Genomic DNA, 22,918 nt, shown 5'->3' on the forward strand with positions numbered 1-22,918 from the left:
TCATTTTTTTCAGAAATGCTAGCATTCACACTACACTTCTACACTGAGATGATACACATATTTTGAGCTCCTCTTCCTCAATGGTCTCATATACATGGGATGCAGCCCTCTGTTTATGGCTTTTGTGTTGTATGGGTTTCCTTTCCTACCTGCCACCACCAACCTTCACCTGTCTATTTAGAGGGAGTGGGTCTCATAAACCCACCTTTGGGATGCTAAACCAACGTGAGCTTGTATTCTGAGGTTCTACCACCCATTTGTTCATCCCAAGATGTAGGGTTAGAGTTGTTTACTTTGGATATGTTGTCTTTTCCTAGTAACTCTGAATGGTAGATATTAATACTGGTAGATATTTAATATCTAATGGAAACTTGGGGTGATTCATGAACAGAAGCTGAGGCTACTGAGAGTATGAGTTTGCACCACTGTCTGTTGCCTCCAGTTTGCTGTTGCCACAATATCATCGTCACAAGTCTAGGTGAAAGTCTGCACTGTGCTGTGCGGTGCTTAGTCGCTCAGTCATGTCCGACTCTTTGTGACCCCATGGACTGTAGCCCACCAGGCTCCTCTGTCCATGAGGATTCTCCAGGCAAGAGTACTGGAGTGGGTTGCCATGCCCTCCTCCAGGGGATCTTCCCAACCCAGGAATTGAATCGGGGTCTCATGTATTCCAGGCGATTCTTTATCAGCTGAGTTACCAGGGAGCGTCAGCACCAGGGCTACCCTTTGACTGGAGCCATCAGCGTTAGTAAGTCAAAGTGTTGCCCCCAGGGGATTTCTCTCTGTTTCTGGCCTGGGGTCCATCTTGGTTCTTCTGCTTTCCTTTGATGACAAGATCATTCTGGGCTCACCAGGACTCAGTATTTGCCTTATCTATAAGAAATGCAGGAATCCAGCCACACTGAGTGTTCAAAAGGTAACTGGAAAAGATTGGGTTTTTAAACAAATGGATATTTTTCTTTCTTTGTGTTTTTAAAAAGGCTTTGTCATAGATTTTCCTTTATTGGAAGAGCTTCCTGAAGAGAGACAGTAATGTAAAACAGATACCATATATGTTCAGTTTTTTAATAAACTAGTTTCTGGAAGAGTGAAAGATTCCACTCTGAAGGAAAAGTTTCTCCAAATCATAGAATCTCAGAGGCAGAAGCGACCTTAGCATCATCTAAAGGGATGTATCTCTATCCTAGTCTCACAGACCCCAAACCTTGGGGTCATCCTTGACATTTACCCATTCCTCGGAAAATCCCGGCAGCTCTATCTGCAGAATAGATCCAGAATCAGACCACTTTGAACCCGTTCTATTCACTCTGACTGAGTCTTACCACCTTAGTGGTCTCTCTGTTTCTTCTTGGCTCCTTTTCAGTTTTTTCTCAAATTAGCAGCCAGAGTGATATGTTAAATATATATTTAAATATATGTAAGTCAGATCATGAACTTCTTCCAATGGGCTCAGTTCAGCCTGTGCCCTATGTGTCTGAACCCATCTCTCTGATAGCCTTCTCCTCCTACTTTGTCTCCCTCCTTGTCTCAGGCCATGCTGGCCTTCTTAATTTATCTTATTCATGACAGGTATGCTTCTGCCTCAGGGCCTTTGCTGCGGCCTTTGCCTAGAACGCTCTTACCCAGAGTCTCCATGGCTTACTCCCTTGCCTCCTTTAGGTCTTCACTCAAATTTCGCCATCTCAGTGAGGTAAAACTGTAGCTCTGTCATCCTTGCTAATCCTCTCTCCTGCTTTATTTTTCTCGATTGCGCTCGTCATCAATTAACGTATGTTTTCCTAACAATTTTTGTCTATCTTCCTCTTTTGCAGTAAAGGCAGGGAATTTTGTGTGTTTTGTACATCAAATAATGATAATGGGAGAGGCAGTGAGCCAGAAGGAGAGAGTGTGAGATAAAGCAGAGAGCCAGAGGACTTGAAAGAGGGAGAGATGCAGACACGCCCGTGTGCACACACACACACACACACACAGACACACACACACAAAACACGCCCGTGTGCACACACACACACACACACAGACACACACACACACAAGTCAGGGAGACAGAAAGTATAGACAGGAAAGAAGACTCAGAGGACAGAGACAATTCTAACTGGATTCACACCTCCAACCATTCCCTAATTCAAAGACACCCTCCAACCCACTTCACTGCTGTCAGGATTAATTTCGCCCAAACCAGTTCTGGTCCCATATCCCCCTTCTCTGGGAGGTACAGAACAAAATGTAAACTCCTTAATTTGGCATAAAGTCACCATCTGCCTCTGCTTGTTTTTCCTAACACAGCACTGAAGAATATTTCCTAACATCTTGACACTCTTGCCATATTGTTTTATTTCCCCTCCCCAGACTCTTCAGATCTTTCTAAATATTTGCGCATCTGTACTTGTGGTTTTCTGAGCCTAGAATTCTCTCTTTACTTCTTCCACTTAGAAAGCTCTGTATTTTTTCAGAGCCAGCTCAAAAATACCCTTCTCTGCGCCACTTCCTCCTTCTCCCAGCAGAGTCAGCTTTTCCTTTGAGTCCTCGTCTAAATAGCAGCATTTACAGCAGCATCTGAGTGACCTACTCATCTTGGTATCATTGTGTCTCTAGTGGCTAACACAGTACCAGGGCCTAGTAGGTGCTCAAAATGTGTTGGCTGAATGAATGAAGTCCAAATTGCAGAGGTTTAACTGCACTTGACTCTTGTGATAAGTAATTCTGGGCAGTATAAAGTAGGGGACCATATTGACATAGCTGCTCACACGAAATGAGTTAGGCTATTGCTTACTTAAAGCCTTCTCTTATGGCAATAAATAGTGAGTCTAAATTAAGACTCATTAAGTAAAAATGTGCAACGGCAATTTTTACTGACAAGATTCTTACCAGTTTTGCTTTCTTATCCAAAATCTATAGCAATTATGCATTTTAATTCATTAAGTCATTCAGTAAATATTTATCGAGTTCATATTCTGAGTCAGGTACCATTCTAGCATCTGGAGACACTGAAGTAAACAAGACAAATAGCCCTGTCATCAGAGAGCTTATGGGCTAGTGGGGGGAGACAGATCTTAAACAAATATTACACAAATAATTTGTTCATTACAATTGTAATGATAGGCAATGCTATACACATCAGTGGCTATAAAAAGCACAGTAATTCCTAGTATTAATATTTATGGAATTCTAATATGCAAGTCACTATTGCGTGTTCTAACATGTTGAATTTGATTACCTTTCTTAGCCTTGTCTGTTTTGTTTTCATATAAGGAAGCTCTGGCACAGAATGATGAAGGAATGGGGTCAGAAACCAGGAAGAGCAGAATTGGTGTTTAAACTACTGTGCCATACTGCTGTCTAATGAAACCCAGGCATGAGGTCAGGGTCAATTCACATGTTTCCTTCTGCCTGTGCAACACCAAGACTGAGAAGGTGCTTTAGAATGGGGCAGATGAGAGCACAGAATATCCGACTGGGAATACCTTGGTCTGACTGGCTTCTAGTTGTAGATCCCACATTCGTCTCTGTGTAACGTTGTGTGAGTGTGTGTGTGTGTGTGTGTGTGTGTGCGTGCATGCTAAGTCACTTCAGTCGTGTCTGCCTCTTTGCGAACTCATGGACTATATCCCACCAGGCTCCTCTGTCCATGGGATTTCCCAGGTAAGAATACTGGAATGAATAGGCATTCCCTTCTCCAGGGGATCTTCCTGACCCAGGGATTGAACCTGTGTCTCCTGCAGCTCCGGCATTGGCAGGCAGATTCTTAACCACTGAGCCATCTGGGAAGCCCTTGTGTAACCTTGAGCAAGTTTTAACTTCCTGGCATTCAGTGTTTTATTTTTTTAAACTTTAATGTATGTGTTTGACTAGTTGTTCTCTAAGGAGCTTTCAGTTTTGAAATTCAAATATCACCTCCTCAGGGAGCTCTCCTTAACCACCCCATAGTCTCTCCTTCCTCTTTCTTCCTTACCCTGTTTTAGCTTTCATCACAGGGCTTATCACCACTTGAAGTCGTATCACTGATTTGGTATTCCCTTTACTGTTGTTTTTGCAATGCCTAAGACAGTGCTTAGTGCATGGTGTTCACTTGGATCTTTGTTGGACAAACGTGCTTTCCAGCAAACTGAGATAGATGACCACCCTGAGCACCCGCACAGGATCTTTCACAAAAATATGTACTAACATTTCTAAAACTGCAAAAAGGAGATAAATGCTACATGTTCAACACCCACATGTTTCATAAACTCAGCTTGGAAGTAGCTGGCTTGGCATACTTGGCCTTAGGATAGGTATAAATGTAAGCCTCAGCGATCCAAGACAGAGGGGCAGTCTCAGGGTTTCTGACTTTCTATCTTCCATTTTTTCCCCTAAGCTTGCAACTTGCAGTGATGCTGTAGCTTCATCTTCTGGGACTTAGCTTTCCTTGTTTCATAGAAGTAGCATAGCCCTGTGCGTCCGTGCTCAGTCGCTCAGTCACTCAGTCGTGACTGACTCTTGTTGACGGCATGGACTGTAGCCCGCCAGGCTCATATTAAAATAATGTCCAACCTGTGCTAGACACATATCTCCAGGACTGACTTGTTTATATCAGTTTTTCTAAACACATCTTTAAATAACAACCACCTCCCCACTACATTTCTAGTTTGTGAATAAATTAGAATGTAAATCCCCGTCCACTCTGGAAAGCCCACAGTCATTTCCTTCGCTGTGCTCACATAGCTTATCTTTAAGTCATTATCAAACTGTTGGTTATGTGGGGGTCTGTGGGCAGAAAAGTGCTGAGCCCTTTGAAAGATGAAAGTTCAGGGAGAGAGCTGAAGGCATCAGCAAAAGCTATGATGACAGGCAACTTTGTAATGATTATTTCTCAAAACTGGGAATTTTGTTTCTAGCGTCTGGTTCTGTGGAGTGTGGTTTCAGGTGTTCCCACCTCCCCCCAGTCTCCAGTGTTTAAGGAAGAAAGGAACTGTCTAAACTTCGGCTTTGGTGCCCCTCTTTGCAAAATGCAGCCCAGTCTGTGTATTGATTGATGTCCTTTGACTTATAGCCACGTGCAGTCTGCATTAGCCAACCCTTCCGTGTGAGCAATTTTGGATGGAAGCTGAACACTCCTAGGAATTCAGAGCTTTCTTTCATGTGTTTGAGAGTTACTTTCCCAAAAAAAGTATTTTCAAGTTCTGAAAAATTCAGACTGTGAGTCTGGGTCAGTTTGAATATTTGCCTCCACTCATACAGTACCACATACTGGTAGGTATTTGAATGATTAGACTGTAGGCTGTCTGAGTAATCACTGAAATTGTAGGCAGAATTTTATGAATATTCCGTTCAGTTCAGTAACTCAGTTGTGTCCGATTCTTTGTGACCCCATAGACTGTAGCACGCCAAGCTTCCCTGTCTATCACCAACACTTGGAGCTTGCTCAAACTCTTGTCCTTTGACTCGGTGATGCCATCCAACCATCTCATCCTCTGTCATCCCTTTCTCCTCCTGCCTTCAATCTTTCCCAGCATCAGGGTCTTTTCAGTTCTTCATGTCGGGTGGCCAAAGTATTGGAGCTTCAGCTTCAGCATGAGTCCTTCCAATGAATATTAAGGACTGATTTCCTTTAGGATTGGGTTTGATCTCCTTGCAGTCCAATAGACTTTCAAGAGTCTTCATTTCACAGCTTTCATTAGATTCTCAAATGAATGCTTGACTGCTGTGGAGTGTCTGTGTGAGAGCCGAGGGGAAATTTGAAGTCTTCTATTTTTAACCTCTAACGCAAATAGAGTTTGAAAAAAGACATTATCATTCTGGGCACGAGACTCCTAGCTTATAAATGCAAAGATTGAATTAAGTCAGTGTTTTTCTAAACTTTGTTCATGTACATAGTCATTTATGTACAATTGCCTTTGTGATTGTTGCTGTATCCTACCCTAATTTGTCTGTGCTAAGTCATTTCAGACGTGTCTGAGACATTTCAGTCTAAGTCATTCAGTCTCTTTGCGACCCATGGGCCGTGGCCTGCCAGACTCCTCTGTCCATGGGATTCTCCAGGCAAGAATACTGAAGTGGGTTGTCATGCCCTTCTGCAGGGCATCTTTCCTACCCGGGGATCAAACTTGCATCTTTTATGTCTCCTGCATTGGCAGGTGGGTTCTTTACCACTAGTGCCACCAATCTATACTATTTACTTAATTAAAAAATTTTTAATACTTAAAAAGCCACATAAAGAAACAAGTGTGAGTCAGTAGTTCAACTGAGGTAGGTGAGCATAGAGCCTATTATACAAAATTTATCTTAAACCTCATTTTTGCATCTGTAAATGAAAAACCATCATCACTTGATGTAAATACTTTTATTCATGTGCTACATAAAAATTATTGTCTTGGGCTTCCCTGGTGGCTCAAATGGTAAAGAGTCTGCCTGCAATGTGTGAGACCCAGGTTCGATCCCTGGTTTGGAAAGATCCCTTGGAGAAAGGTATGGCAACCTAATCCAGTATTCTTGCCTGGAAATTCCCATTGACAGAGGAGCCTGGTGGGCTACAGTCCGTGGAGTCTCAAAGAATCTGACATGACTGAGCGACTAATACTTTCAGTTTTGCTTCTTTACACTGATGGCAGGCGTGCCACATGTAAGACACATTGGTGTAATGCCAGGTATTGGTGTAATGGGTCTATTGTGTTTACCATTCCAGATTTATTCCTAACCCTTCTCCACCCAGAAGGGCCTAGAAGACCCTTCCTTGACTTCAGGCATTGTGGAGAGCTCTGTGGTTTTATCCTCTGTAGGGCAGATATGATGGCTGACTCAACAGTAAAAAATCTGCCTCCCATTTGGGAGCCGCAGGAGGCATGGATTCGATCCCTGTGTTGGGAGATGCCCTGGATAAGGGGATGGCAGTCCACTCCAGTATTCTTGCCTGGAGAATCCCATGGACAGAGGAGCCTGGTGGACTACAGTCCATGGGGTTGCAAAGAGTTGGACACGACTGAATGACTTACCAGCAGCAGCAGGGCAGGTATAATGATGGAGGTTGCTACTTTGGAATATCAATGGGAAATATAGGATTCTGAAATAATAGAGGCCAAGTCTCTCAGAGACAAGGAAGATGCAATTACCACACTAAGTCACAGGATGAAATGGTAGTCAGGATGCTTTGACCAGCAGGGATCTGTAACGGTGACTAAAAGATCATAAATCTCTAGAAAACAATCTATGGACATCCTGTTAAGGTGCTGCTTGGCATAAATAGGTAAGTTTCTAGGTTCACTGAGCCTTACTCAAGTCACCACAGTGGAATTCACATTCTCTTACCTACTTCCCAGACCTGGAGTCCCTTATCTGAGGGAAAACAAGGTCTCTGTGAGAAAGACCGCATATGTATATTATGGAAGTTTCCCTAGGTCTTCTCTGGAGAGACTAATAGCAGTTTACTACGATGATTGTATAGAGTGGAGTGGGGGAAGAGAAATACCCAGGCTTTCTGGAAGTTATTAGACAGTGGTTCTGAACCTGAAAAGCCTAACAGTTTGCCAATTAAAGCTTTGGAAATCAGATGAGAGACAGAATTGGTCCACATCCATCTAATGGTGGGGGTGGGGTTCAGTGACTCTATCTTGTGGTTACTTCCCCAGACCCAAAATGTATAGTCAGAGGAGGTATGCCTAGTGATTGACAGAATTCCACACTGATTCCTACACCAGTAGAATTAAATCTATAATGGTAGGACAGGCCAAGTGGAAGGAAATGTCCTAGAAATGTACTGCTTCCTCCAATCCCCTTGACAAGATGGTAAGACCTGGAGGGAGAATGATAGCAATTAGTGTCACCACTGAAGCCTTGACAGAGAAAGGGAAGCGAAGATGACCTACCATATTCCCATTTAACTCAATTGTTTGGCTGATGCAAATGCTACAAGGGTTATGGGGGCACAGTGGATTATTGCAAAATTAATAAGGTGGTGATGCCAGTTGTAGCTTGAGTTCTAGATGTGGTAGCTTTATTGGAACGAATTAGTATAGCCCATGGCGTGTCATATGTGGTTATTGATCTGGCAGATGCTTTCTTTCTATCCCAATCAGTAAGAAAAATCAGAAGCAATTTGCTTTTGAAGGGCAGGGACAATACAGACTTAAACTGTCTTGCCCCAGGACTGTGTCACCTCTCTTGTAATCCATCATAAAATAGTCCTGAGAGTCCTTGATCATCTTCAAATCCCACTGGAAACCATGCTATTCCATTCCATTGAAAATACAATGCCTCAGGTTTGATTAGCAAGAAGAATCAAGCCAGAAGGTGGAAGATAAATACTAGAAAAGTTTATGGGGTTCCTGACATTTCTAAAGGCCTAGGAGCGTGGGACATGTCAAGACAGCTAAAGCAAAATTCAAGTTGAGGCAGATTACACCACTGGGCAAGATGAGAGAAGCCCAATGCTTTGGGATTTTTTTGTGTGTTTTGAAGACAACATATACTACATAGTGTATGGCTTGAAAGATGGCCAGTTTTGAGTAGGACTTAGGTCAAGAAAGGAGTACATACAGTAGCATAAGCTTCTATGTCAAGTGTGCATTATGACTTATGACTCAGGGGCCCATGGAAGTATCTGAGGCTTTATGGGACCTCTGACAAGCCCTGACAGGAGAATAAGAGCATGGAACCTTAGGATTTTCTTTGTGAAAAGAAGTTCTTGCCTTGCTACTGGACCCTAATAGACCCAATGTGCTGACTTGGGGATGCCAAGTGGTTATGCTATTTGAGTTACTCATCCTGAACTAGGTGATATATGATCCGTTGAACCATAAAACAGTATAAACAGCAGTAATCCATCATAAATGAAAATAATCAGGCTTTAGCGGATTTGAAGGCCTCAAGTAATTTGTGTAAGCAACAGGTTCAGACTTTCATATACTTCCTCTTTATAACTTGATGCCTTTCCCTCAATCCATACATCTGGTTTCACGGGGAGTTCTGTATGACTGGAATAAGCAGATATCCAGATTTGCCCTAGGTAGTACTGGTTTATACCTGTTGTCTGCATTATTCATCATTCATGACACGACTTTTCATTGTTAAAAGTGTCCTAATTTGGCAAATCAATTATGACTACCCTATATATGATCAACTAATGGATAGGAAGGAATGTGTGCCTGGTTTATGGATTTTTGTACTCTAGCATCAGCTGGAAGTGTACAGTTAATACCACACAAGCCCATTGAGTGGACAGAACTCCAGATAGTATATCTGGTGTCTCTTCTGTGTGGAAGGACAAAAGGTTTGAGATATAGATCAATACCAACTCAGGGTCAACACCAGACTGATCAGCTGCTCAAGTAGTCAGAAAGAACAAAACTGGACAATTACTAATAAGGATGTCTAGAAGGTGGGCTACTTAAATGTTTTAGAATGGGCTACAGTAGGAAGATATTTATTTCTTATGTAAATGTCCAGTGGAGGGGCATCATAGTGGAGGAAATTCTCAGTAATTAAGATGGCTCCTCTTGTGGGGTATATTGAGCCCACCTTGGTGTTTGCTCATGGACTGGTGCTTGAAGTGACCATGGTGGTAGGGTATCAACAACTTGGTATCCCCCTTGTCAAAGTTGATCTAACTATTAACACAGTTAAGTGCCCACCTGCCAATAGCAGAGACCAGCTTTGAGCTTATTATATGACAGTGTTCATCAGGAAAACCAGCATATGTGATCTTGTAAATGCTTGCTCTGAATTACAAAGAAGGACAAAAGGGGTAGGGTGTGGAGTGTGAATGGAAAAGCACAATTTCATCAGATAATGGGAATATTCCATTTATCCACTGTTACTGAAGCTGTTTTGTTAGGTTCTCCTTATGAAAAGGATCAGTAGGAAAAGAAGGAAGCTACCATGATGTGGCAATTTTGTCTGTGGACTTTATCTCGTTTAGTTCTCACAGCAACCCTGTGGGGTGAGTTGCACTCTGACTCCCTTAGGGACATGAAAACACAGGAGCAGAGAGATTAAGTCTCACTTTCAAAGACTCAGAGATAATTAGATGTGATGTCAAGGTTTGAACCCATACCTGTCTATATGTCTTTAATGGTATTGCTTTTGAGGAGACTGTCTGGAACGCTAAGGTGGGTCTCGGTGGGCGTCTGCTGGCTACCGTGGCTGTTATTCTCTTACCCTTGCACTTTTTCCAGACTATGGGACACGAACTGAATTTTTATCCCCTGCATCTCTCCTTCAGCTCCAACCCATGGATGGGGGTGAGCAGAGCTCTGCCTGAAGAGAAGGAGGAAATAATAAGTGGCTGCATGGTCCTGTTAAGGCTCCTGAAATAGCCCAGGTGAGCAGGCATCTCAGGGCTCTTTTCCTTGGCTTCTTCTCCAAAATCTCCACAAGAGATGGACAGGAATCTGAGTTGCACAGACTCTGAGGCCTGGTCTGGGCATCTTGAGAGGAAATGGAGAGAATGAGGGAGGAGGCTACTTTTTAGAGGTGAGGTGACTTTTCAGATTTGGCCTTGGAACCTCTTGATTTAGGCAAGTAGCCCAGGCTGATACAACCCTAGCTTTGGTGACAAGTAATGGTCATTATCTGGGTTCCTTTTTTCCACATAATGTTTCACAGAAATGAGCCAATTCTCACATGGTGCCCACATGACTCTTGGGTTTCTTCCTTTTGGAAGCCTCATTCTGCAGATGCTTTTGGTACTGTTCTGAGAAAACTTGTGTGATTCCCTCCCAGCCCCTCGCATACTCCTAACCTTAGCCTGGAGACGTCCCTAATCTCTGTGGTTCCCGTGTGCTCTGTACTTGACCTTGTTATAGCACTTTTCACATGTACTGGGGGGTTGGGGTATCTATTCTTCAGTGCTGTTGTGAGATAATACATGTAAAGTACTCAAGCCTGGCCTCGAGTGGCTGTTTTTGTTATTGCGCGTGTGTGCGTGTGTGTGTTAGTCGCTCAGTTGTGTGCATTTCTTTGTGATCCCATGGACTGTAGTCTGGCAGGCTCCTCTGCCCGTGGAATTCTCCAGGCAAGAATACTGGAGTGGGTTGCCGTTCCCTTCTCCAGGGAATCTTCCCCACCCAGGAATCGATCCCAGGTATCCCTCATTGCAGGCAGATTTTTTTTACCGTCTGAGCCACCAGATTTTTGTTATTACTGTGGTTGTTTGTCTACTTGTCAATCACCCCTGTTGAAAACTCAGAGGAAGCGACTGTGTCCCTGTTCCCTAGCACAGTGCTGAGGGCATCTGTAGATACTCAATAAACTTGCCAGGAAAGGAAAACAAGTTGAATAAAATGAGTTAAAGAGTAGCAAAGGCAGGGCATGAGTATGCTTCTCTTAACCATTTAAATATATGTAAATAATAAGCGTATAATTCCTGATATTTTCAGTGAGAAAAATTCTTTATTTAAAATAGGCTAGATGTTTTTACTAGATTAAATAAAATACTCTACAAATGAGAATTTTAAATCCAGTAAACCAAACCCAGTAATCCAGTCAGGGATTGTCGACCAGTCCCCGTTTAATAACGTTTGAATGAAATAACTTATAATTCTAAGAATATGTGCCTTTGCTTAAAGAAAAATTTCCAAAGTAGTGTCACATTTCCTGAATATAACAGTGTCATGCTAGCAAGAGAAATTCTGTAATGCCAAGATAGCTAAGAAACAGTGATTTTCAAATGCAGAGACCCTTTGACTTGCTCTGATGTTATTAATAGTATTTCTAAATCACAGAGACAGGCGGCACATTTTATTTCAATAAGAGAATGAAAGCAAGAAGGGGACCTACACTATTTCTAGCCACTTGTATTTATTAATATGTGCTTAGCACTTTTAATGCCTTTGCTGCAGAAGGGTAATAAGTGTTTTTGCAAACAGATATGCTATGGGGACAAAGCTGGGGAGCTTGTGCATACAGAAAGTAGCTGATATCTCCAAACTCTCAGGGCTCTTGGAAACGCCATGCATCATGCTTGATTTGGGGCTGCTGGGCCTTGTTTCTTGGCATCAATGTGTGCTGAGTGTCAGGGGTCGCTGTGGAGTCCACGGTTGTTTCTTCCTGGAGACCCAGAGTTGTGGTCTCATCAGCACCATAGGTCTCATAAACCTCAGCTAATCCAGGGGTCATCAGTGGGTCGGCAGCTGCTGGGGTAACTCCCCTAAGGAATCCCCTGCTGCGCCCTGCAGGGCCCCTTGCCAGGTTGGGAATATTGCCCTCAGGATTAGCAAGAAGCCCTCCGAGGGCACCAGGTGCTAGCTCTGAAAGGAGAGCTGGGCTTTCCTGATCAGCTAGGTGGGCCTCTGGCACAGGGGAGTCTTGTGCACCTCCTTCTCCCTTCTCCGGGCCTTTGGTTGCAGCGACTGGGGAGTCAAACTCCAGAGTAAAGTCCCCACCCATGTCTGGGTTGTGGGGCATCCCTCCAAGGCTGGGCCTCATGCCTCCAAATCCTGGGAATATGGCTCCATAGGCCACGGGGCTTCCTCTTCCTCCCTGGAAAAAAACCATTTACCAAAGACACTATTGTCACATACCGTTAACTACCATGCAATTATACCTGGTCAAATTCCCTGAGAAGCCACAAAAAAACTGATAGGGAACAGGGAATTGGCTGACAGCTTTGCGTAAGCACATTTCTCACTAAATTGACTTCTGCATTTTTCTGGGTGAGGCACTCACTTCTTTGAAAGGGAGATGAAGACCCTTTGAATGTTTGCTGAAAGGGAAGAAGAGAAGCAGGGAAGTAGGGAAGAACCATGTCTACAGACAAAAGGTAGTTTGAATTTAGTTTTAAGAAGACAATAAGCAGCTGAAATGGGCAATACCATCGTAAAACAACATAAATCTGATCCATTCCTAAATTGGTTGAGCAGAGTTTTGGAGGACCTTGTCAATATCATTTCTCAGTAGCTCTCAAATTAATGAAGGCCCAGGTAACATTTTTTCTTTTAAAATTTTTTCTTCCTTCCTTCTTTTGTTCTTCTTCCCCTCCTTCCTTCCTTCCTCTGGAGAAAAGGTAACATTTTCTTCCTGTGGACAGTTAAAATTCTAGAACTGACCATGTTTCCTTTTTTTCCTTTGTTGCAAAACATTTCAGAACCAAAATCTTGGGTTACTTACAATGGTTGTGCATGGCCTTGTAACTTACATATCTGTATTCTCATTTTGACTCATTTTAAAATTCTGTCTTCAGTTTTTTTGTTATATTTATTGTCTTTTTTATAAGCTACAGGAAAATCTTGTAAGATTGAGGCAGAATATAAATAAGTTAATTAAAATTATAAAATGAAAATTGACACTTGAATTTTCAACCTGTTTTGTAGAGTCAGTTATGTATGTTTTGTTATGTAGAGTCAGTACTTTTTCCTCTTACCTTCTCCTGGCTCTGCACTCTCAGATTTTCACATCATCTCCTCCAGAGATGGCACTGTGAACCCCTGGGCTGCGACCCTTATCACATAATTTTCACATTATCTGCTCTGGTATCTATTTTTCCCACTGATTAGTCTGTAAACTCTGTGAGATCAGAAACCTTATTTAACTTATCTCCAGAGGATCTTTTTACATGTCTCACTCACAGAAGGCATTCAATAATTTGAGATTCGAGTTCTCTTTTAATGATAGCATGCTTATGTGTATTTATTAATTTGATATGATCTGTCTTTATTAATTTGATATGGTTTGATAATTTGTTACTTTAGTATGGTTCTGTTTTGTGTTCTAACAGATATAACATAGAAATTTCTGAGAGAAAAAGTCCAATTGTGAGTCTGTTGATCTCACATTTTAAAGTTGTAATATGCATGGATAATGATAACAGAGTAAGAATATACTTGACTTAGGTCATTAATGTACTTGGAATTTTACAATAATCAAATTTTAAATTTGATTAATTTTTTTCTTTTTGATCTCTCAATTTTGAGGTCTAAATGCTTTGTTATTTTGTTGAGTTTGTTGTTTTGAGGGGTTAAATGGTCTGAGAAGTAAGGGGGACTTCATGAACCATGTGTTTCTCTTTTGGTTTGAAGCATTTGCTGTTCAATAATGATGGCTTTTCAAGAGATGTTGCTCCTGTGCTCCTGTGCACTCAAGAAATGGGGCAAAATCCTATGTGCAAGAATGCTCATCACTCAGAAACAGTTATATGGGAAATGTGATGATTCTTTGCATGCTGCTTCAGAATCCAGCTTTTGGTTTTGGAGTGGAACAACCTGAGTCCCATGTTGTATATTCAGCTATGCTCATGGCCAGTGCCTCTTGCAGCCAGTCATCTGTGACTGTTTTCCCTTGGCCACTGTTTTTAGAAGAGTTTGAAGACATTACTCACCCCCATTTCTTCTGAGCTCATGATGCCAAGTCTGGCAGGAGCATTCTGTTCAAAAAGAAACGCTGAATCATATTATGAACCAGCTGACTCCTATTATCTTTGTAGATACTCAAGAAAAAAGTCAATTGGTCTTTCCTTAAACCTTAATATTAATGCTGTGTCCAGAGGTGTAATAAAGTAGAGAGATGAATCAATATTGAATAAATGTAGCCAATTTGGATAATTCCAATAGAAAATTTATTTACCTTTTCTTTAATGCCATTGTGTGTGTGTGTGTTTGTATGCCTGGCCAGAATCATCCAAATAGGAAGTGTGCCTCCTTGCCATTTTGGTTGCTAACTTCAGCAGTCAGAAAATATGGGATCTATTGTTGGAGACCTGGATTTTATAATATGATCTCCTAAAGTAACATTTAATTCAAATAGGATAAAGACTTACCAGTTGATTTGCTCCGTAGGTCACGTAAAATATTCCTGGGTAAAGCTAAATATAAATACAATAATCATCACATAATGCATTCCCAAGAGAGTAGTTTTTAAATAAATTACAAACAGAGAAGTGGTATTAAAAAAAACTTACTGGAGATGGTTTATTTTGTGGCATTGGTCCCCGAGATATCAAACGGGCTATTGGAAACATCTTTAAATGGTAGAAAGAGAATAAGCAATTCATATTTGCTATAACACAAGAAACCTCCCATTATAGACATTTCTAAGAGTTATATGAAATACATTTTCAGATGAATTACTATGATAAATATTAAGTGTTTAATATTTAAGAAAACAAAGCAACCCATTATACTTCATATTTATGAATAAATGGGACAATTAAAATTTTTTACTCTTCCTTAAAGTATAGAGATGTATTTCCAAGAAAGTATCTTATTGAGATTTGTACTTACTGGTGGATCTTGTGGATCCGCAAAATCTATTCCTGGTAGCTGCATTACAGATAAATATTAAAATTACTGAGCAATCAGAATAGACAAAATGAACTTAAAGGGTTCTGATCCTTTTTACGATTACATAAATAAACAATCTAAAATGAATTTCCACGTTTTTAGTTTCATTTCAGCTTGGAGGATACAACCTACAAGATCAAAATTGCCCCTTACTGACATGACTCAAGTGCACAGCAGGGGGATGTGTCATGTCTGTCACGAATTTGTTTGGTCTTGCAGCATAGAAAGTAAGGAATTTGGGGATCAGAGCCTGCCAGGTTGGTTTGAATCCTGGCCCTGTCACTTAATTTTGTGTGATACTGGGAAAATTTTATAACCTCTCAGTATCTGTTGTTTTTTTTTCTCTTTAAAAAAGGATGATAATATCTATCTTTATAGGATGGGAGTCAGGATGATACTGGAGAATGTTAAGTGCCTGCAACATACTAGTTACATGGTAACTTCCTTTTCTGTCCATTGCTTTTTTCTCTATTTATCACAGGGTACTTTTGTTTGATAGTCTTCTCTACCACCAGATAGGAGTATCTCACCCCACGAGACAGGGAAGCCTGGTGCGCCACAGTTCACCGGGTCGCAAAGAGTCGGACACGACTTAACGACTAAACTACAAACAACAGCTACCAGACAAAGAAATAGTAATGCAGCAATACTACTTGCAATGCTGAGAGATCAATCACTCTTTTCAGTCTTCTAGCGCTGAAAAAGCGCTTGATGATAGGAAGCCTGGACTTCTCTGGACTATCCTATTTTCAGTGAAAGCTTTCATTTTTGCAACTAAGAGACCAGTTTTATAGGAATAGGATCTTTTAGAATCTATACCCCCCATCCCAGATGGCAGAGGGCAGGAATGGCTATCTATGTTCTGCTCCCAAATATGTCAATTGCTCAGACACATATTTATATTTTCGTGCATTATACCCAAAGCTCTGATTATTTAAATGTGCTCTGCAAATCTATTTTCTTTCACCAAGTTAATGGATGATCCTGACAGGACTTCAGAGAAAGGAATTACCTCGGTCGTTGGTGGCTTTTCTGATGGCGCCACTTGCTCTTCAACCATCGGCCCCTCTGCTTGCTGCAAGGGCGGATGTCCCTGGTAAATCGGAGGCTGAGGTACACCCTTCGGGACTGCGTTCTGGATGGAGGTGACAACGGTGGGCTGGAGGAAAGGTTTCTGTCCTGGCTGTTGAGGCTGCAGGGATGGCTGCGATGGGAGAGGTGGGGGATGCACAGGCAAAGAATATTCATACTGCAGAGAAATTTGAAAGGAGCGTCAGGAAGCGATGGCTCACTGAACTGTGGGGTCTAGAATTTCTAAAGCGAAAGGTCTTGGGGAACTTTGTACTTGCAAGAGAGTCTGTGGGACTTGCCATGAAGTTGTGTTACATAGGAAGCACCTATTTGCTTAAAGGCAATGTTATTTGGGTAAGATTGGTAGGTGTCTACCTCCCCTGCTTCCACTGGGACTGACTACCACTGCTCATGTAAAATGGGAAGCTATATGAACTTCTGGGTAGAATGAGCCATTTCCTCCTCTGGGTTCCTGCACCTGCCTCTGTGTATTTCTGTGTTACCACCTTCTCAGTGGATTATAATGGTTTATGTCATGTCTTTATCCCTTATTCAGCTAATACAGAATACTCTGTCTTATTTATTTTCATGGCCCCAGGACTTAACTAGCTTCTAAGAAGTTCCTGGCACATGATAGATGATAGATTTTTTTGAAAAGAGAAGGGATAACCAAATAAAATACCAATCGAATTCTTGCGTCATGAATTCAATTTGGAAATAATCATGTGGAGAAAGAATCACCCTTAACATAATTTACTGTCCCACTAAATGTAGCTTGGTCAGTAATGCTGCTTGTTGTGGAAAATCATCTGAAATCAAAGCTCCCTGTTCAAGCAACCATGTTTGGTTGCTCCTCTTTGAAATTATGTGTTGTGAATAGCTCCCTGTGATTTTTAAATTGGTTGCAGCCGCTTCAAAGTGGCTTAGAAGTTTCACCACAATGTGAACTCTGCTTTACCTCTTCAAGCATTTCCCATCTCTAAACTCCTGGGCTTTCATTAGTACTTATACTTCATTCATTACTTATACCTCACAACTCAGCACCTTGTAATGTGTTGTTTTGTCTTTTCCCCTAATCTGATGTGAAATTTCATAAACTTTAGAGCCATTCTTAAATGACTTCACTTTCACTCCCAATCTATGGAGTGAAAGCCAATCTATCATTTGGCTTATGTATTTATTAGGCATCAAATGAATAATAATTAACTGATTAATATATTTATTAATTGCTATAGGGCTCATGGTGTTTTAACTAGGACTTTGGCATCAGTTTAAATCTGTCTTTTAGTATTTAGGGACTCTTGACTAAAATTAGATTTTTCCAGGATATAGCCTGCTTTCATTTTGAGTCTAGTTTATTTACTATTACTGTTCATATCTTTAACATAGGTCTCTTTTACTTTGGAAGCCATATCTTCCTATTTGAAATAGATATACAAAATGGGTTGAAATTCTGGACCATTTCATTTAAAATTTTCCTAAGTGCTAAAAACAGTTATAGATTTTGATTTATTTTATTTGAAATTTTTTTTATTCATTACTATTACCTGTCTGTGGTTAGTATAGGACAACTTAGAGAAAGCAAGCAGAGGAATATTTTAAAGCTTGGAGTTTCAGACACGTTGATGCAACTAACTTACCTGTTGAGTTTCATGTTCCCTTGGTCTCATCCATGGGAAGGAGGCATGTGGTGGGAGAAGACCATTCATCCACAAAGAATTAAATGATTTCCCAAAGCCAAATCTTGAATACTAAAGACATGGAGAAAAAAAAATGTATGATTGTATTTCAGTGTTGTCTTGGTTTTCATTTTTTCTAAAAAAATCACAGAAAGTGCAGAAATAGCAAAAGTAAGAGTGATATTCATTAATGTGGATAGGTAAGTCTTCCAATAGATTTGCTTTCCATTCTGAGCCAACTGCAATATTTCCATAAATTTGTTTGAGATTTTGCTTTTTTAAAAGCATTCATATTTTGGGCTGTATAATAAAATTGATACTACAAAAAAGAATTTTTTTTGTACTAAAGAAAATTCAACATTATTTTTATTTTTCCCTACTATCCCATCCTAGGTCCTCATTTAGTTTTAGGTTATTTCAGTTACTCTTTGCTCTTTTAGTAGTTACGATATTGTTTATTCACAAATTTTATGAATTACAATGCTGCTGCTAATATCACTACTACAAATACCATGAATATTTGCAATAAGAAAATTTCAAAATATGATTACCTGAGAAAGCATGTTTAATCCCTGCAGACTTCCCAACTGTCTCATTGTCTATCAAAAAAAGAAAAGTCAATTAGTGTTTGCCACATATGTTCCTTTTGTGTATGACACAATTGATTTTTCAACATATCATAATATTAAGACAAAGTTTGGCGTGGGTCAATTTGAATAAGATAGGAGACACAAATCATCACTAAAAAGTGGAAATGTTAAATATGATTCTGCCATTGTTGTTATTATTGCTATTAAAATAGTGAGCTTACTTTTTATCATTAATTAAAAGAGAGATAATATCATATAAATGGAGATCATATTGAAACATGGGAAAATAGCCCATTCAACTGAAATATCAATGTAATTATGAGGACATTGTCTCATTGACTCTTTTCCTCCCATTTAATTTACTTTGCATTTTACAAATCCAGCCCAAAGAGAAATTTGGAAAAAAAAACACACACACAGGCAAACAAACTAAAGCAAATCAAAACAAAACAACCCTACCTCTTTCCCAAGTTAAAAAAAAAAAGCCCTCAAAATAATAAATATTAAAAATACTGGGGAAAATGGTAAGTATCTAGATAGATGGTCAAGAATGCTGCCAATTCTACAGAAAGTCAATTTCATTTTTTCCTGGGGAGAGGTTTAGAAGGCTTTGAGTTGAGATTAAGCTAGAAAGTAAGAAAGAAAGAAAGAAACTCAATGAAACTAGCTTCCATGTGAAAAAAGCTTCTAGCACATACAAGTATCGATTACCCTCAGACTGTCATGATACAAATAAATTTTGTAAGACCTTGTGAAAAATTTATAATCTCATAAACATTTTTCTATTCTTAACTGTGTATATTTTCTACTGATACCTGAAACATTTCTATTTTGCTGGGACTTTCTAAGCAGAGTATATATTAGTTATAAGAACTGCAATAAGACAGAGTCTATGCAGGAGGTAGCATCTTACAGTGTTAATGCTGTTTACAGTCCTCACATACAACTTTCCTCATGGGAACTTTATCATACACTGTGATGAGAAGGAACTAAGTATAAACCATTTGTGAATTCAGAACAATGTTTTTTAATTAATGTATTAAGTATTAAATATTACTATTGCTTTGATTTACATACAGGTGGTGTTCTAAAGACCAAAACACCTGAAAATTTAAAACTGCAGTAAAATTATAAGGTGAGGCTCTAATAAATGTCATAAACTTCTCTAGAACTCCATGGGAGGACAACCACTGACTTCGGGCTCAGAAAACTGAGAAACAGCCCTTGTATTTCTCTCTTATCAGAAACAAACCAATGTAACGATTGTAAGTAAATACTCTGACAGTACATACCTCAAGGCTCAAACTAGCCATGCCTGGTATCCCAGGTTGCTGAGGAAACGCCTAAATGGAAATAAGAATAATTGGTGTTCTCTTTCATGAGAAACTACCCCCCCCCCGCCTTTTCTTTTAAACGATGAGAAACTTCCTTACACACTGAAAATAGAAAAACACACCAGTACCTAGTTTTCCTTTGTGAGCAAGAATTTCAGGAACATTTTTCTGAGCATGTGTTATCCACTTGTTACTTTTTAACACAGGGAAAATCCCACCATCTGAGTCATGGTGCAAATTTCTCCAAATAATTCAGTTTTGCAAATGGATAGAAGGAAAAGAGCTATAAATGTGTAGCAAATACTCCCAAGAAGAGAAAAAGGTTAGCTGTGTAGGCAAAAAGAGTGATATGTGTGTGTGTGTGTGTGTGTGTGTGTGTGTGTGTGTGTGTGTGTGTGTGTGGTGAGCAAATTGTTCAGAATTTTAGGGAATGTGAGAGTTGACCCTTCTTTCCTCCTATTGGCCAGTATGAAAATAAAGTAACAGGAACATATTCAACTACAGGACAAAGAACACTTTGCTTCTATTTATCCAAGTCATGCATTAATGAACAATATTTCCATGAATGTAGATAGAGGGTATCTTCCCCAGTGGGAAGTAAAAGGAGAACATCTGATTAGGCAGGCAGTCAGTTGACAATCCTAAGCAATTGTCCTCTTTCTCAAAGTGGACCTGATTGACACAGTTGTGGACCATTATAGGTTCTAAGAGTGTCAGGGTGTTAGATTGATGGTTGGTGGCTGAGGTGACCCCAGTGTCAGTATCATACAAAGGTCAGCTAAGGTGGCAGCTTCAGTTTTTTCTTTCATTTAAAATTCACACTGAACAATGGAATAGAAACTTTTTATCTGTAGAATGGATGTTTTCATCCTAGTAGTCAGTTTTCACTGCCACCCCTCCTTTCCAAAATATTTTAAGAAACCCAAAGAACTTTTGTCTCAGGGAACTTAAATATTTAAAGTTCATTTGAGATCACTTACAAGGTTCTCAAGATAAGAGACTGCATCACATTTATCTTTATGTCTCCAATTCCAGCATGTTGCTGGATTCATGGCAGGTGCTCAGTCAATATTTTCCAAATTCGTGTAGGAGCTGAATAAAGTCTTCATGTAAACTGAATCACATACTATTGATGGGAGTAGTTCAGTGCTCAAAGGATGGTATTCACATTAAATCATCTCAGTATATGATAGAATGTGCCAGATGCAGAACTGTAACACACAACTAGCCCCATTTCCATGGCATGTTTTAATTTAAGAAACTTAAGCTTTCGGTCACACAATATCTCGCTATAAAGCAAATCTGTTGGTAATTGCTAGCTTCAAATGGAATTACTTAGCTCAGTTTTGTAACCATAGGAATTTGGCTAATATTGTTCTTTTAAAAATGAAGAGGAAAATGTACTCTACTTTTTTGGAGAAATTTCTTCTTTCCATTTCACTTTCACAATGATGGCAGGTAGTTGATAATGAATCTGTGCTGTGACATCATTGTAGGCTACATACATCTTATAACTCTGAATTGAATAAGACTGAACTCTGAGTTGAATAATAGGAGTTGTCTTTGGAATATTTAAAATATCTTTGTGAATAGGAAAATTACATATTTAGTTATTGCTTTTGGATGGTAAGGCTTTCCCCTCTGGCTCAGTGCAATGCAGGAGACCCAGGTTCCATCCCTGGGTTGGAAAGATCACCTGGAGAAGGGAATGGCAACCCACTCAAGTATTCTTGCCTGGAGAATTCCATGGACAAAGGAACCTTGCCGGCTATAGCCCGTGGGGTTGCAAAGAGTCAGACTGAGCAACTAAAACTTTCACTTTTACTTTCTTTTTGGATGGTAAAGGCTGACATCTAGGCAGCTATAACTTTTGACTCAATAGTCAAAGATATTGAGAATCCAGTGGAAGATACCACTGGATTAATCCCAGTGAGTCCCTTTGTGGACACTCAGATAGGTCCTTCAGTGTTGTCTGGTGTCTGGTGATGTCTCTACCAGGGTACCCCCAGCGGACTGACTTACCGGCACTGCAGAACTCATTTTCAGGAGGCACAGGATCAGTATCATGTCCTTCATTTTGAAAAGTGGGATCTGAAACAGAGTTGGATTGGAGAATCAAATCAGATGAATTTTTATCTTAGAATGGTTTAAAGGCAATATTTCTATCAAGCAAATCTCTGCTTTTCCAAACGACTAGGTTCAAAAACAAAACAACTAAATATTGCTAAACAACTAATTTTTAGAATGAATTGATGAAGAATTTAAAAATTTCTTAAGTGCTTTTTTTTTTTTTTTTAAACAAAGCTACCACCTAAATGAACATGTGGGAACACTTCCATGAATATTCTATAATTTGATTTCATAAAATATACTATGAATTTAAAAATCCCTTCCACCATGTGAAATGTTCATCTATAAAGTTTGAGTCACAGAATTTTATACTTTGTTTCCTTCCAGAGTAAATTTTGAAATGCATTTTAAAATGTAATACAACCAACAGTCATTTTGTAACAAGTCTTTATGTGCGAGTATAAAGGGTATACCATTCTGTTTAGCTTATCCAGGAAACCATGCCAAAAATTATCTTTTAAAAATAAAAATAAATGAAATATTTTAATTTCCTTTGATATTAGTGTAAAATATGTCTCTAAATAGAGTTTTACTCTTTCTAAAATGAATTATCTCTCATTTATTCTGTGAGCTCAAAAGGCACTTTACATTTACACAAACAGAAATCTGACTAGTCAAGAGATTTGCTCAACTTCCTATACTTTTCCAAATTAGATACTGTCACTAATAATCACAAATAACAAAAAAGTTGAAAGATAAGTCTTTTTCCCTTAGCTGAAAGGGTATTAGGCATGTCTTCTTGGGAACATGCTAATAATGGTTCACCATAAGCTATTACTCTTTATAAAAGCTGCCTGGAGATAGGAGAAAAGAACTTACAGGAATCACATGGAAATCATAAAATCACATTTTACCTTCAATGCTGGCAT

General features: G+C 39.8%; 1 protein-coding gene across 1 annotated transcript; it reads right to left on the reverse strand.

The window, feature by feature from the left end:
* Nucleotides 1-11,901: 11,901 nt before the first annotated feature.
* Nucleotides 11,902-22,918, reverse strand: AMBN (ameloblastin). Its single transcript, XM_081587457.1, has 11 exons — nucleotides 22,904-22,918; nucleotides 21,942-22,010; nucleotides 19,878-19,928; nucleotides 18,547-18,594; nucleotides 17,957-18,067; nucleotides 16,258-16,494; nucleotides 15,186-15,224; nucleotides 14,864-14,923; nucleotides 14,723-14,767; nucleotides 14,285-14,329; nucleotides 11,902-12,450 (listed from the first exon to the last, which is right to left on the reverse strand). Exons 1-11 carry the CDS (start codon nucleotides 22,916-22,918, stop codon nucleotides 11,902-11,904), a joined length of 1,269 nt encoding a protein of 422 aa, XP_081443583.1.

This window comes from Giraffa tippelskirchi, chromosome 1, assembly GCF_054371585.1.
Source record: "Giraffa tippelskirchi isolate mGirTip1 chromosome 1, T2T-mGirTip1v1.2.pri, whole genome shotgun sequence".
Taxonomy (NCBI): Eukaryota; Metazoa; Chordata; class Mammalia; order Artiodactyla; family Giraffidae; genus Giraffa; species Giraffa tippelskirchi.

What these genes read in the sequence shown, in the direction of transcription:
- AMBN (XM_081587457.1), bottom strand. An exon ending in AAAAGCCACCAACGACCGAG is followed by an intron (nt 15,225 to 16,257) that starts GTAATTCCTTTC and finishes TCTGTAATGCAG; the next exon opens with CTACCAGGAATAGATTTTGC. An exon ending in CGGATCCACAAGATCCACCA is followed by an intron (nt 14,924 to 15,185) that starts GTAAGTACAAAT and finishes TACCATTTAAAG; the next exon opens with ATGTTTCCAATAGCCCGTTT.